The 14,915-nt window shown below is 37.0% G+C and overlaps 1 protein-coding gene across 2 annotated transcripts; it reads right to left on the reverse strand.

The window, feature by feature from the left end:
• Nucleotides 1-230: 230 nt before the first annotated feature.
• washc5 (WASH complex subunit 5) lies at nt 231-14,689 on the reverse strand. Of its 2 annotated transcripts, none has more exons than XM_039650688.2 (29): nt 14,580-14,689; nt 14,047-14,296; nt 13,800-13,945; nt 13,522-13,606; nt 13,348-13,448; nt 13,054-13,246; nt 12,094-12,246; nt 11,537-11,650; nt 11,273-11,444; nt 9,819-9,946; nt 8,951-9,080; nt 8,766-8,878; nt 8,524-8,690; nt 7,060-7,135; nt 6,864-6,974; nt 6,636-6,776; nt 6,056-6,136; nt 5,799-5,900; nt 5,536-5,715; nt 5,325-5,449; nt 5,060-5,222; nt 4,235-4,337; nt 3,852-3,931; nt 3,645-3,748; nt 3,435-3,564; nt 1,750-1,846; nt 1,363-1,516; nt 662-749; nt 231-555 (listed from the first exon to the last, which is right to left on the reverse strand). In XM_039650688.2, the coding sequence occupies exons 2-29, from the start codon at nt 14,230-14,232 to the stop codon at nt 499-501; spliced, it is 3,480 nt and encodes a 1,159-aa protein (XP_039506622.2). In that variant the 5' UTR covers nt 14,233-14,296; nt 14,580-14,689; the 3' UTR covers nt 231-498. The 2 variants fall into 2 exon arrangements, with proteins under 2 accessions (XP_039506622.2, XP_088974055.1); XM_089117929.1 differs by lacking the exon at nt 14,580-14,689 and adding an exon at nt 14,397-14,554.
• Nucleotides 14,690-14,915: the final 226 nt, after the last annotated feature.

Consider the following 14,915-nt stretch of genomic DNA (forward strand, 5'->3'; position numbering starts at 1 on the left):
ACTGATAATTAAAACGATAAAAGCTCTTTTTTTCATACAGTATCCATTCAGTATTGTAATATATTTAAGATAAAAGTTAAACTTTCATTCAAATCCTGTCTCCTGTGTTGTGTACAAAAAAGGTACAGTGTAACACCCCTTAAGTTTTAGTACCTCGAAATAATAATTCACAGTCTAAATTCTGATAGGATGAGTTAAACCAACGATATCCGCAAAAAAGGAAAATCATATGAGGTTGATGTTGCCATCATTTTATAAAAGCAATAAATCATCAGAGGTTGTGAGTTAAAGTGATTCATTCTTCGAAAGTGTGCTAAAAATTTGTATCAAAACACACATATGACATTTATTACACCAGCAGACAGACATCCAGTCAGCTACAGAAGATCACCATGTTTAAAAATTGAAATGTTAAAAATGCTAATTGCTCAATTTCATTAGTGCTTTAAGAGATAGATAAATGATATCGAATATGATTTGACATTATGACAGGCATGTTTACAGCACAGTCCTGAATTCATCGAAAATGAAACTCGGCACATGAGCCTCTGCCACCTGAAAAGGAGAGCAAACCAATATAACTATTACTCGTGATTTTTGATGTGCAATATTTGTGTCTTTAAAGAAAATGAATACAACATATCATGGCAATATTTCCTACCTTTCTGGGCAGTTTAGTGTAACGCACATAGTCCTCCAGAAACATTAATGCTCCGACTACATCTGAAGGCATGTCTGGAATCTTCTGACTGTAGGGAATTTCAAAAGCATTTATATAGTTTAATTTTACACTATCTATTTAGGTGTATTTAACTATTATATACTTAAACAAATAAAAAATAAGTCCAGTGTACTTAATTGTTCATGTTGATTAGCAAAACACTTTTACTGCTTTTGAGCTGGGATACGGGTAAGGTTGAGGTTATTTTGATTTATTAGGTTAAGTTTGGTGGTATGGGTAGGTTTAAGGGTGGGTTAAGGTGCAATATAAAGTGTGACATTTTAGATTAGGGTACAATTCTCACTATTAACTATGACTTTTGCCTCAAACTCCTAATTACCGTTTATTAACAATTAGTAAGGTGATTGTTCAGTTTAGGTATTGGGTAGGATATATGTTCATACAGAATAAAGCATTAATATGTGCTTTATAAGTACTAATAAACAGCCAATATCCTAGTAATATCCATCCAAATAAGCAACTAGTTATTAGTGAGAACTCTAAACTTAAGTGTTACCAAAATCTTAATAGTCCTAAAATGGTCTTTATTTATATTCAATACAAAAAATATTATTTCATATTTTTCTGGGCATTGTCTGGTGAGATTTACCCTTCTATCATCACATAGTGAAGTGAGGTACCTGGTGCACTGCTCCATTATGGAGCGAATAAACTGTCCAATCAGAGCCAGGAACTGTTCTGTGTATCTGGAGTGAAACTGTTTGAGCAGCGTCAAGAGACCCAGGACCAGAGGAGCCCAATCCACTGGATCTGCAGCCTTCCTGCACGTCATCCCTGTGGAACCAGCACAAACACAGATCAAACCCACACCAGCAGGAGCCTTTAGTCTCCTTTACAAGTCTGAGTTCAAGAAAGAAAGAAATTAATCATTTTATTGGTCAAAAGTGACAAAAAAAAGGACAATTTTAAATCATTTCAATGATGTTCCTTTTAACTTTCTATTCATCAAAGAATTGTGAAAAAATGAATGGCAAATTTTTTTTTCAAAAACATTAAAAGTTACAGACCTTGGGTTTTATTGTACTGCATTTTTGGCAACTGTGCGATGAGGAACAGGAAGTTCACAATGGGAAAATAAGGCAGGCGCTTCGTCGTGATGTAGATCTGAAAGTTTCAAATTGATAAACACAACAAAATTGAAGTTAACAGTAGGGTTGCCACCTTCAGCGAGGCAAAATAAGGGACACCCATACACGAGATAAATAAATAATTAAATAAAAAAAATTTAAAAATGTGTCAAGTGTATGGAACTGATTATTTCAACATGCCAACTTGACAGCTCAACAATAAACCACGAGAAAACGAGATCAAGTATGTGAGCTTGCAACAGAAAACATTTTATATTATTATTTTAAATTTTATCATTTTACTCTTATTTACTTATATAAACTCTTCTGTATCTGTTAGGGATTACAGAACCATTAATCATGTTTTTGACAATTCTGCATGGATTGTTTTTATTTACTAAAATTGATTTTGAAATTGTTGTGTAATTGTTTGTCTATTTTTTTTTTTTAAATAATGTAGCACTTTTAAAACTTTCTTTTAATTGCCATAAAGTGTATATAACAGATAGGATCACAATTTAGTATGCATATATGATTAATATTTAATAATACAAATTATAATGTATTTATTAATCTGTTTAATAACATTAACAAATAGGTTACCTGTCTACCAAGCTCTGTATATTAATATTATATATTTATTTTCCAAAGAAAAAAACAACAACAACAAAAAAAACAAAAAAAAAAAAACCATAGGCCTATACCTTTAAAAGCAAGGATTTGTCTGTCACGGTCATAGGTCACGGCATGCTGCTTTGAGTCGCATGTTCTCTAGACTCATCATGGAAACAAAGACACTAAAATGCAACCACGGGCAAATTAATTACTCTACTTCTTGTGAAATTGATTTCATTATAATTAGGCTATTAGTATTATCCATAGCCTACTGTAAAATCCTTATTTGTTTATGTGTGGGTCTATGTAAAATTATGTCTGTTGATATGACTATTTGTATTATTGGTAAGAAAATCTATTTATTATTTATGTATTCAGACATAGGCTATTGTTAATTCTATAGTATAGCCTATTAAAGGATGGAATTCTCTGGGTTTGTTAAGCAAGTTATTTTTCTCCACAACATTCAGATTTTTATTATTAAATATGTATTTAATATCACTCTCTTATTTCTTATTATAACTTGTTTAGGCTACTTATTGCCACTGACACTTTCCAGCGAAGTATTTGTTTCCTCACACTCTCGTCGTTACTTTTTCATACACTTTCGTTTCAGAGGTGGACGCAACTCTCTGCCAAAAGACCCGCCCTCTTCTGACTCTGATTGGCCCTGAACCTGATGGTGTTAAACAAACCAATCAAACCAACAATGGCAGCGCGTATTACCCAATCAAGGGTAGAATAGGACGCGTCTTCACAGAATGCGGGTGGCATGATTTGCATTGGATCATGCGTTCGGAAATACGGGACAAATCGCGTCTCGTATTGATTCAAAACGGGACGCGCTTTTTATTTCACAAATACGGGACGAATCCGTATTTTAAGGGACGGGTGGCAACCCTAGTTAACAGGTCACATCATGTCAGGCTGGGAAGCACTGAAATTTGGGCCTATCTGATAAAATAATCCCTGACATGCAGAAATGAATATTTCTCAAATACATGACTCACTTTGTTTAGTGGGTTGTGGATTCCGGCCGCCTCCAGATAGGCGGTGATGTCGTAGAGCAGGGTGTTGTCGTCTTTGGGATACGGCAGCGATGGGTCCTGGTAATGTGCTTCAATATCGGACAGCAGAGACCTGAAAATGTACATTTCCATTGTAAATTGTCAAAACTAATCCAAGTACAAAGGAAGAAAGACACATCCTTCCCAACCCACTTGTTCAGATTATCCAGTGCCGCAGCGAGGTGTTTCGAGTCAAATTTACAGGAGTAATTCAACTCGTTGGCGATCTGCTGCCTCAAGATCTGCATCTGACCCACCTGTGAAAGAATCACGGCCTTTTTCAGCATGAAACGCAAAATCAAGTAGAAATAATGGATGGAAAAACAAATGAAGTTTCAAGAAATAAAAAGAAAGCGACACCTTCATGATGGCTTCCAGATAAGACGTCCAAATCTTCTGGGTTTTGGCCACAGCGTTGGCGTAAACTTTGCTTGCATTTGCTGAATATTGATGCAGAAAGATAAATATATTAAGAACATGACTGTGGGAATAAGTGTCAGGCTTAAGGCCCGGGTATACTTCATTTTCCACGTTCCGCTCCGTCTCGCGCACATTTTAAAGTATACTCCTTTGACTGTGAGCACGGGAAAATGCGTTCGGCATCTAGTGGACTTTGTTTTCAAGTGCACCATCCAAAAATTGGGCTGCACGCAGATAGTGTGCGCGGACCATTAAAATTACACGGAGAGTGGATGGCCGAAGTATACTATTGGGCATTTTGGAAGTGCATCAAACACACATACCCACAATCCCTTTGACAGGATGGACAGCTGTCAGCAGAGCTTTAAAAACGTCAACCACCGCTTTGTCTTTCAGGATGTTCTTCTGAAGGACTGTCAGGAAATTCTGCAAAGGAGTAACAAAGACAGATTTTTTTTATTATTATTGCTTATTTAGATTACATTTATTGTGATAAAGGGATTTCTACATTTTTATCTAATTATTTGTACAGACATTTATTGACTTTGAGGAAGCTTGGAAGTTTCAAAAACTCAGTAACTATTCACTCCTATTTTAAAGCTTGGAAGAGCCAGGACATTTTTAATAGAACTCCAATTGTGTTTGGCTGAAAGAAGAAAGTCAGATACACCTAGGATGGCTTGAGAGTTTTATGAGATCATTTCAATTTTGGGGTGAACTAACCCTTTAAGGCCCCGAAATTGAAGAACGGAGTTGTGTGATGTCATTTCCACTTCACTACAATCATCAGACGCTTTCAGTTTTTATAAACTGCAGTTTTCTCACCGTTGTCATTTTTGTTGTGTTTATTTTGTCATTTTGAGAGGAAAGCGCACCGTACATATTTACATATTCCTCTAAAGTAAAAAGTGTGGGACGTTCGCTAACAGCATATTGCTAGTCACGTATTTGTAATTTTTTTTTTACCCCTAAGCAAAGAATGAAAAAAAAAAAAAACTTCACTGTGAATTTATAGGGGTCTTTACTAAATTAAACACACCTTAAAATTTTACATTTCTATGCAATTTGGCTCGATTTCATTCATTCAAATCATCAACCGTCAATTTCAAAATCCTTGCATTTCAATAGAAATTGAACACAAGTTTCACCTGCAGCTCCTTCACGATCATGAAACACAAGAGTCGGTCGAGTCCGTTCAGCCCGAAGGTTCCCAGCGTGTCTTGAATCTCAGAGAAGAGTCGGTTGTTGGTCACTTCCTGATGCGTCCTCAAATCGTACCAAGTGTTCAGCTGGTCAATGTAACACGTCATTCTGAGAGGAATAAAGACGAGGAACGTGACATTTCTCCAGACTTTTGACATCTGGCTGTCAAAGCATGAAAAGTTTCAAATAATCAGGTTTGCGCCGACTTACTTTGGATCCGTGATCCTCAGGATTTCCCTGCAAAGGCGTCCAATAAACGTGGCGGATTCATCGACAGACGGATACTTAGGAATGGGAATGTGGGTGGACTGGTAGACGCTTTGCCAGTCTTGGATCTGAAAAGAACATCTTTAAATCAACACTAGCAGTATAAACTATCAATGAGGTTTAAAAGAAGCTCAATCTGAATAAGACGCTAGACCTTCGCCCTGAGGAAACTGTTACACTCCTGCTCTACGTTGTAGTTGATGATACGAGACACTTCCTCCTGCCAGATTTTCAGTCCGTAGATGCTCACGTAATCCTGAATATATTCAAATGAGCGGTAAAACCCATCCATGGTGGCAGCCATTTCCTTCAGCTTTGGCATCAGCTCACTCGGCTAAAAGAGAAACGATATGATGTTCTGAAACACCAAGGACAGAAATATAATTATTTAGCAGGGCAAGATGAAGGTTTGCTCACTTTGGCTTTGGGGTTGAAGATGAGGCCTTTGTGCAGAGCGTAAGCGACACGTTTGACAAGCTCTTTCCTGATTCCGTCCTCCAGAAGCTGCTTCGGATCCACCTGAAACAGACGTGTTTACATGGTTTCCGAGCTCTCGTGGTATAAACGTATAAAAATGTGTAATACTCCATTTATGGTCTGCATCAGTGCAAAAGGAAAATGTTGTGATTATGAAAAATGATTAAAGTGTAACATTCAGAGAATCTTTAGAGTACCTTGATAATGCCGACAAGTGTGGTCTTCATCATCAAAATACCTTCAGTGAAGACTGAGATGGCATGAGTGAGTTTAGCTACCTGTCAAATGAAGAACGGCAGCGAGTTACTTTATTTATAATCATTTATAAATATTTACAAAAAAAAAAATATATATATATATATAGTAGAATAATGCAAAATATTATAAATATATGGAGTGTAAAATAAATACAAATATATAAAATATAATTATACAATAGATACTACATTTATAATATAGTTTTTTTATCAGTATAAATCGAAGGGAGCTCAAAAATGCTATACTACATTGATAAATAAATTAGGAATGCGTGAGACTATTCGACTGGTTAATTAAACGATACCGCTGATAATCTACAGGTTTTGTGGAAAAACAAAAAAATAAATGACAAAACAAAGCGAATAAAATATTAAAATTGACTAACTAAATTAACTTTCAAGGCAAAGACGGCATGTTTATAGTAAGCTTCCTAGATAATATCACATCTGGTTTGATGGCAAAGACAACCAGAGGAAACACTATCGCTTATTACCAAAGATTCAAATGTATCTGTCACACCTCATAACGGGCACTGAGTTGAGAGTAGTCCTTCAGTTTGTCTTTATCCAGACGTGTGGGCACCTCCATGATGTCATGGATCTGCAGTTTGATGATTTTGGCCAGCGAGGTGAACATACTCTCTGGAATGATCTGCAGTACCTGGTAGGAAGCATGTTTGCATGAAACACATGTAAAGACATATGGAACAAATACAGAGACATTAATAAAGAGATTTCTTCTCCAAACCTTTCTAACATAAGCCACCAGCTCCCCGGAGTAAAACTGAGACACGCTGAGCAGATCTGGACTGTTGACCTGGTTGATCCGTAGAAGAGGCAGATCCAGCGCAGACGCCAGCTGTTTGTGTTTACAATTAAGAGCAGATTCGGTTAGAAGTGGATTTGTTTCTGGTGTCGTACGTTACCAGGCCAGTCTGGCTCACCTTTAGAAAAGTGGCTCTGAGTTTGGTCACCATCGAAGGGTTTGCTCTGATGCTCTCTTGCATTATTGAGGTGAAGCTGTGAGAAACACATTGGGAAAAGTGCTTTTTCAGATATTACCTTTCATGTAGTGTGTGATAGTTGTTTCTGAATGTAGAAGGTGTGTAAAGTTTCAAAGATCACAGTGCCTGATAAAAAGTGCCTCAGTTCTTGTCTACCAAAAGAAAGAACCGATTCTGAACCGAGTCTGAAACTTTCTGCAAGAACCTATGTTGATTAGTAACATATTTGCATAATGATAGCCCATGGTCTTCATTGGCTGCCTGCAAACAACATCTACTTTGACCCACCCTCAAACACCTGGAAGAGGCCTGGAAGAGTTTGGTTCGTGTTGTCGACATGTCGAGAAGATAAACGCAACACTTTTGTTTTTACCCCATTTTTCATGAGCTGAACTCAAAGATCTAATGCTGTGTTCAAGTCCTTCTGGGAAGTTCGTACGTACGAGAGGTGTGTTCAAGTCAGTTAAATGGTGGTGTACCTTCTTTTAATGAATTACATGAAAATACAGCAAGGTTTGTTAACTCTGCTAATAAAAAAAGTAAAGAACAAAGAATGCGCATCAGGTGTGTTTTTCTTTTTATGTTTTTTATTAGCTTATGAAGCCAATGTAAACTCTATCATTAGGTATAATTGTTATATTACAATGATATCATATTTTGTGCAGAGAGCTTGCTTTATAAATGAAAAAGCCTTATAATGTCAATGAGTAAACATTGAAATTCAATTAAAATTTACCGTCAACAGACGTTTAATGAACGTTTCTCACGGACATGCCCCCAACTCGAACAGATCGGGGCTTAAAGAAAATCCCGAGCTCCCCACTGGTATTTACGACATTGTGGTGGCGTTCAACTCGTAATTATGATCTATACGAGATGACTTGAACGCAGCATAAGACTTTTTCTATGTACACAAAAGGCATATTTCTCTCAAAAATTGTTCACAAATCTGTCTAAATCTGTGTTAGTGAGCACTTCTCCTTTGCCGAGATAATCAATCCACCTCACATGTGTGGCATATCAAGATGCTGATTATTGCACAGGTGTGCCTTAGGCTGGCCACAATAAAAGGCCACTCTAAGATGTGCAGTTTTAGGCCGGATTCACATATAGCGCCTAAAATTGGGCGCGCCGCATTCTCCTTTTTACAAAGCACTAGGGTGGTTACACTCCAGTTGGTTCTTGTCACATGACCTACTGTGCGCTTATGATGCGCTTGCGGCATTCTGAAAAGTTGAGATGTTTTTATCTCGATGCGGCGCGGACGCACTTGGAAAAAACGAACGTGTCGCACGATTGCAAAAAACCTCCAAAGCAAAATTACAAATCTTTAAATAGCATATTAGGGGAACTTTAATCTTAAATGTGTGAGAAAACAAAAAGAGGCCATTGTAACGCCAATACCTGTCGATGATCTGCCAGGCGTAGGACAAATCCCCCACAATCTGCATTGTGATTAGCACCTCTTCTTTAATATTGATGGTGCGGATCATCTGATGGAGGAACTTGCGTGTGTCGGCCAGGAACTGACACACCTGCAGGTTTGACTCCAGCTGGTGAAACTCTTGGACCTTCCCAGAGAAACAGTTTCATGTGAAATCACTGAAGAGAATCACATCACAGCACATGTTCAGGTGTGTTTGTACCTCCACAAGAGCCTGAATGAGCTGCACAGTCTTCCTGCCAGCAGCGGTCGAGTCCTCATAGTTCAGGGACTCGATCTGTTTGGAGATCTCTCTGAACCAGGCCTGGAGATTCTCTGATAAACAAATCAATGCATGAGCAATAATGTCTACAGTGCCGTCTACATGTTGTGGTTCTGCGTGTTTACCGTTTTTCTCCACCCTGGTGAGAGGTTTGACCCCAGAAAACACCTCGGCCAGCTCCATCATTCTCTCTGATCCTTCCTTCTTATAGCTCTCCCACTTGAGCTGCTTCTCTGCCAACATTTGCTTGAACATCTGAACGGATCACGCAAACCGAGAGAAATTAATAATGAGAGGCCTCTTTGTGAGATCCCATTTCAAAAGGCAGTACCATTCAAGTTTGGGGTCGGTAATATTGTTTTATGTTTTTGAAAGAAGTCTCTTATGCTCACCAAAGCTGCATTTATTTAAATCAAAAATATAGTAATATTGTGAAATATTATTACAATTTAAATGAACTCTTTTCTAATCTAATATATTTTGAAAAGTAATTTATTCCTGTGATGCAAAGATGAATTTTCAGCATCATTACTCCAGTCGTCTGTGATAGACTTGTACAGGATTCTTTAATGAATAGTGTTAAAAGGAACAGCATTTATTTGAAATAGAAATCTCTTTTACCATTATGTCTTTAGTGTCACTTTTGATCAATTTAATGTGTCCTTGCTAAATAAAAGCATTAATTTTGTCAAGAAAGATAAAAAAAAATGTTACTGACCCCAAACTTTTGGACAGTAGTGAACATCAAGAAAATGTTATCTTGCATGAAAGTTAATAAAAACCTTAACTATGGAAGGCTATATTGGCCTCAGACAGATAAATATACAAAATCTGTTAAGTCCACTAAACAAAAATACACTGTAATAAGTCAGAACAGGATGAAGGTCTGAGCTGATGAATTACATTTTTACATTTTGGGCCAGGTTACAGAAAAAATGAACAAAATAAGTGACATTTGAGCTGAGGTACAACTTTAAGATTATTTCGATTTACCTCTTTGAGTATGAACTCAAACTGGGCCGTGTCCAGCAGCAGCTGGAACAGAATTTTGGGATTGTATTTGGAGTCATTGATGATTTGCTCTTTGATCTGACGCAGTCTCTTGTTGTTTGGATCATAAGCTTTAAAAAAAAACAACAACAACAATTACTTAGAAAAGCATTTTGATGCATTACATTGAACAGCAAACTCTACAAAGGTATAATTCCTTTCAAATAGATTCAGTAATCAAAGCTCAAAACATTTATGGTTCTCATCCAGGGGTCTAGGACCCACAAGGGGCCCTCAAGATGAGTCAAATTTTAATCCCCTCCCTCAACAACTGTCATTTTTTATTTAAAGCACCATAATTCCTATGGTCTTGAAAGGCCTGGATATTTAACTCTTTCCCCGCCGCTGACGAAATATTCTGTGATTTATGAGACAACGATTCCTCGTCATTGACGGAATTCACCAGATTTACGTGAACGGTAGGGGGCGCAGTAGAGAATATCCAGATCAAAACAGGTAAAAAAGTTGTAGAAACAAGCGATACAAGAATTGCTTTTGTACATTATAGTCTTTGGAAAAATACTTTACCCACATTCAAGTGTAGATAAAAAATGAATGCATGAAGCTAGAATAAAAAGTTTGTGTTTGTTTGTTTATAAGCAGAGGCCCCTGTTCTTTTTTTGATAATAAAAAAAGATAAAAAAATCAACTTTTATTTTACAAAGTGCTGGTGGTGAAAGAGTTAAGCAAGCCTATTATTACAAGTGTAATTTCTAAACCTGGAATGTCAATGAAACTCCCAGAATTATGGAATATAATTCTTTTAATTATCTAAAATGATTAAATACACTGTCAGGCAGTTATTTCAATCAAGAGGTCAATCAATTTTTGTATTGTATTTTGTATTGTATTGGCAAAGCAAGAGTCCAGCACTCTATAAAGTCTCCTCCAGCACATCCCAAAGACTCCCAATGAATTTAAGGTCTGGACTCAGAGGTGCCAATTCATGTGTGAAAAGGATTCTTCATGGTCCTCTTAACCATTCTTTCATAATTTGAGCCTGATGAATTATGACATTGTCATCCTGGAATATAGCCATAAAGTGTCTTCCAACACACCCCATCAATTAGGCTTAGAAAAACTGTTTCCAAACATATAACATGCTAGAAACATAAAAATCACCGCAATGATTCAATAATAGACTCATTTGCATGTTTAAATCCAAACAGTGATTTTTTTTGCCCAGGCAGTGTATAATAAAAATATATTATATCATTATTTATTTCTTTAAATATTGACTCTACCGTACCAGTTTCTGTGAATAAAAAAAGGTTAAAAATATTTTTTTGTCATTACAGCAGAAGCACCAAAAATATCTGATATACGGTCTTTGAAAATGTGGGTGTCTAAGTCAAAAAGGTTGACAAGTGCTGGGTTCTTGGCTTTATTGGCCTCACCGGACTCTGCAGTGTGCAGCATCAGCCAGCGGATGGCAACGTTACAGTCACGGAGGCAGTTGAGCAGTTTGGGAATGTTGTCCAGGACGATTTCTTCTCTCAGGAATCCCTCCTTCAACAACTGCTGCACCTGCGGCCGCAAACTCTCCACACTGGCAGCGTATCGACCGGCCTGAGACCAGAGAACTGTGTGTGAGCCCAGAGTGACTCTGGTTTAGATCGAACATGTGTGTGTGTGAATGGGAACAACACAAGTGACTGTACCTGTTCTCTGATGTTGGCTGTCTCCAGCGTGTAGTTCAGGGCTATTTTAGCAGCTTTATATGGTTCCCACGCTTCCACCAAGTTCACAGTGATCCCCATGTATATGCTTATAACCTAAAGATTTAAGGTCAATATTGCATTATAAACATACCATGCATATACCATTCTCATAATATCAGTTGTGGTAAACTGAAGCTCAAGCATCCTTGCTTAATGTGTGAGAACCAATGATGTTCATTCTCAAGTTACGGAGCACGCTTGAGCTTCCGCAAGAACCAATGAGGTTTGTTCTTGCGCAGAGCAGGTTCGGTTGAGCTTCGGTTTATGTTCGCTTATCAATGTTTATACGTGAATAAAAGCCTAAATTGAATCTGTTTATCATATCTTTTTGAAGGGTCAAAGTGGTAGTTACATAGATGCCAATGGAGGGACAGACATATTTCATCACAAATTTATTCATTTGTGTTCTGAAGATGAACGAAAGTCTTGAGGGCGAGTATTTAATGAGAGAATTTTACGTTTTTGGGTGAACTGTCCCTTTCATAAAGTGTTCTCACCCAGTTGTCAGGGAAGTATTTGTCCACGATCTCTCTCATCTTGGCCTGTTGCGTTTGCAGGATGGAGGGGGTGAAATATAAGCAGACACACAGCATAGCGGCCTGTGTGGCCAGCGCTGTGCTACGGTGCTCCGGCAGAGGATACGCAGAGACCTAAAACACATGAAACATTGTACATGAAGCATTATTAAACATGAGTTATCTGCCTAAGTGAGGGGTTTTCAAACATAGAGATCCCAAACACCCCGAATATGTGAAGAACCTCCTTCCAAAAATATAAATATAAGCAAGGATTTTAATGTATAAAGACAAATGTAGGAAAATATGAAAAATGTATTAACTAGAAAATTTAATTTCTATAAAGTTTCTGCATTTTATCTGTCAACAAAATGAAAAAAATGTCATTATCAAATGTATTTAGTTTTATATTATTTTATATAACTCTATTTTAATATCTCTGAACTATATTTGCATTTTATGTCGATAGAATAAAAAAATAAAAATGATCAAACTTATTTTATTACACACACACACACACACACACACACAAACACACACATATATATTAATATTTTTACACCTTTTCTCTGAACATTTATCTGTCAATAAAATTAAATAGTTAATTTTCATCATTTACAAACCTATTTTGTTATTAATAATACTTTTTTGCACTTTTTTTCTTTGAACTTTTAGATTAAGTAACTTTATTTTATTCTTTTGATGGATAAAATTCAATAATTAAACATTATCAAGCTTATTTTATCATTTGTTTTCATGTATGATTTATTTTTTTATTTATCTCAACATTACTTATTCATTTTTTGTTTGTGTGTGAATATTTTATTTTTAACATAATATAATTTATTTGACTATTTATTAGTGCTATTTTTTTTTTTTTACATCATTTTCTCTGAACTTTCCTGAGGAGCTCCCCCAGTTTCAATCACCCAACTGTCTTGCCTGGTTGTAAATGTCATCAGAGCGGAGGCGGCCGATCACCATACTGATGAAGGTGGTGCTTATGGGAACTCTCTGGAAGTAGCTCTCGGGGTAGTTGGGAGGCCGTTTGGCTCCCGGGTGACTGGAGTATCCCGTGCTGCGCAAGAGCTTGCAGATGTCGTCCAGGTTGGAGTCGCCCGAGGAGCGAGCAGCACTGGGGAGGTGAGAAATAGTGTTTAATGTGTAAATTCAGTGACATCTGGACGTGTTTGTCAATTTGATGAGATAAGAGAGTAGGGCAAGATATTGTCTTACCTGTATCTGTAGTACGACACCAGCATCCTTTCTCTCACCTCCCCCTCCATCTTCTGATCAATGACCAGTAACATGACTCCATATAGGTACAGAGCCTCACACTGATAGAAATCACATGCATTTACAAACTGATTTTATCATATTTGTTTTATATTTAGTGAGTCAGATATTTACCAGGAGCTGTTTCCCATCTTCATTCAGTAAAACAGTTTCCAGTGTTTGTTGAATGTAAACCCCTTCATTGAGATCATCCAAGTACCTTCAGAGGAAGTAATACATTACTTTAGATTAGAAGATTTGATTTAATGAGAACTCAACTAAATTATGCCAAATAAATAAATGTATATTTGCTGCTGAAAAACTAATGGTGCTGATTTGCTTGTGTTGAATGTTCCCCTCTTTTTGCTAAAAATTTCACTATTTCAGATACGTTGAGTTTGAATACAACACACCTTATCAAGTCGACAACATATTTATGGACACTCTCAAAGGCCAGGTAGAACCGTGTCAATATTTCGATGTTGTTTTCCCGAAACTCCTCATCCAAATCCTGCAGCTCTGGCTTTGCTTCTAGTTTACCCTCATAATACTCTGGACCCTAGAACATACAGATACACATCAGAACCAGTTGCTTACTGCTAATCACTCTGATCACCTTAGAAAGATCAGATCCAATTCATTAGATGACAAAGAGAGTACCTTAAAGTAGCTGAAATCACAGATTATGTCTCCATATTTCTGCTGGTCACTCTTGTCTTTGAGTCTGAAAACTGCAGGAATGAAGTCTGATAGTCTCAGTAATTCTGCTATGATGGCGTTTCCTCTGGACACAATCCTCAGGATGGCCTGACCACACAGGTTGTTCTCTGCCAGAAAATCCACCATGATGAGGAAGAAAACAGCAGATCTGTTTTCTGATCATTCAGTCTCTCCTCAGTGATGGCCAGATCTGAAGACATTCAATAAAAAAACATTACTTTTCTATACGGACCTTAAACCTTAATTGTCTGCCTTCGTTACAGATTACGGTGATTTTACATAACTCTAACCTCAAATTATTTTTTCCTCATAATATATTTCAAAAACACTCTACTGTTTATTGCTCAATCTGCGCTCAAACGGCACGCACTAAATATAGTTAACTATAAAGTGATGCACTGTAATAGCCAAATCCACATTTATACATTTATATGTTTGTATTATGTTTTTGATTTTAGATTCTGGTCACTCACCCTTTGCAGTACAGATCACACTTCCTGTTTACAAATCACGTGGGTGTCACGAGGGGAGCTCATTGGTCGCTCCGCCCAACGCTGATGGCTAAATGGCTGCGTACTGGTCAACTGCTTCAAAATAAAAGTCTCACACATGACGTTTAAACATTTCTATTTTAGTGATTTTTCAAATAGGTAAAAATTTGTGTGCCCATATATTTGCGTCTCTTTAATCACGTTTTACACATTTTTTATGGTTAGATTTGTGGGAATCTATACATTTATAAAATGTCATAATTACAATAATTGTACATTTCATTGTCCCCAAAGATCTTACGCAATAATAATAATATA

Source organism: Pimephales promelas, chromosome 12, assembly GCF_988280905.1.
Source record: "Pimephales promelas chromosome 12, fPimPro1.hap1.1, whole genome shotgun sequence".
Lineage (NCBI taxonomy): Eukaryota > Metazoa > Chordata > Actinopteri > Cypriniformes > Leuciscidae > Pimephales > Pimephales promelas.

Excerpts from the sequence above, each read along its gene's own strand:
- washc5 (XM_039650688.2), bottom strand. The coding sequence starts at position 14,232 with ATGGTGGATTTTCTGGCAGAGAACAACCTGTGTGGTCAGGCCATCCTG. Across the intron at positions 13,449-13,521 it reads AAGATGGGAAACAGCTCCTG|TGTGAGGCTCTGTACCTATA; the intron begins GTAAATATCTGA and ends GATTTCTATCAG. Across the intron at positions 5,223-5,324 it reads CTGAGGATCACGGATCCAAA|AATGACGTGTTACATTGACC; the intron begins GTAAGTCGGCGC and ends TATTCCTCTCAG.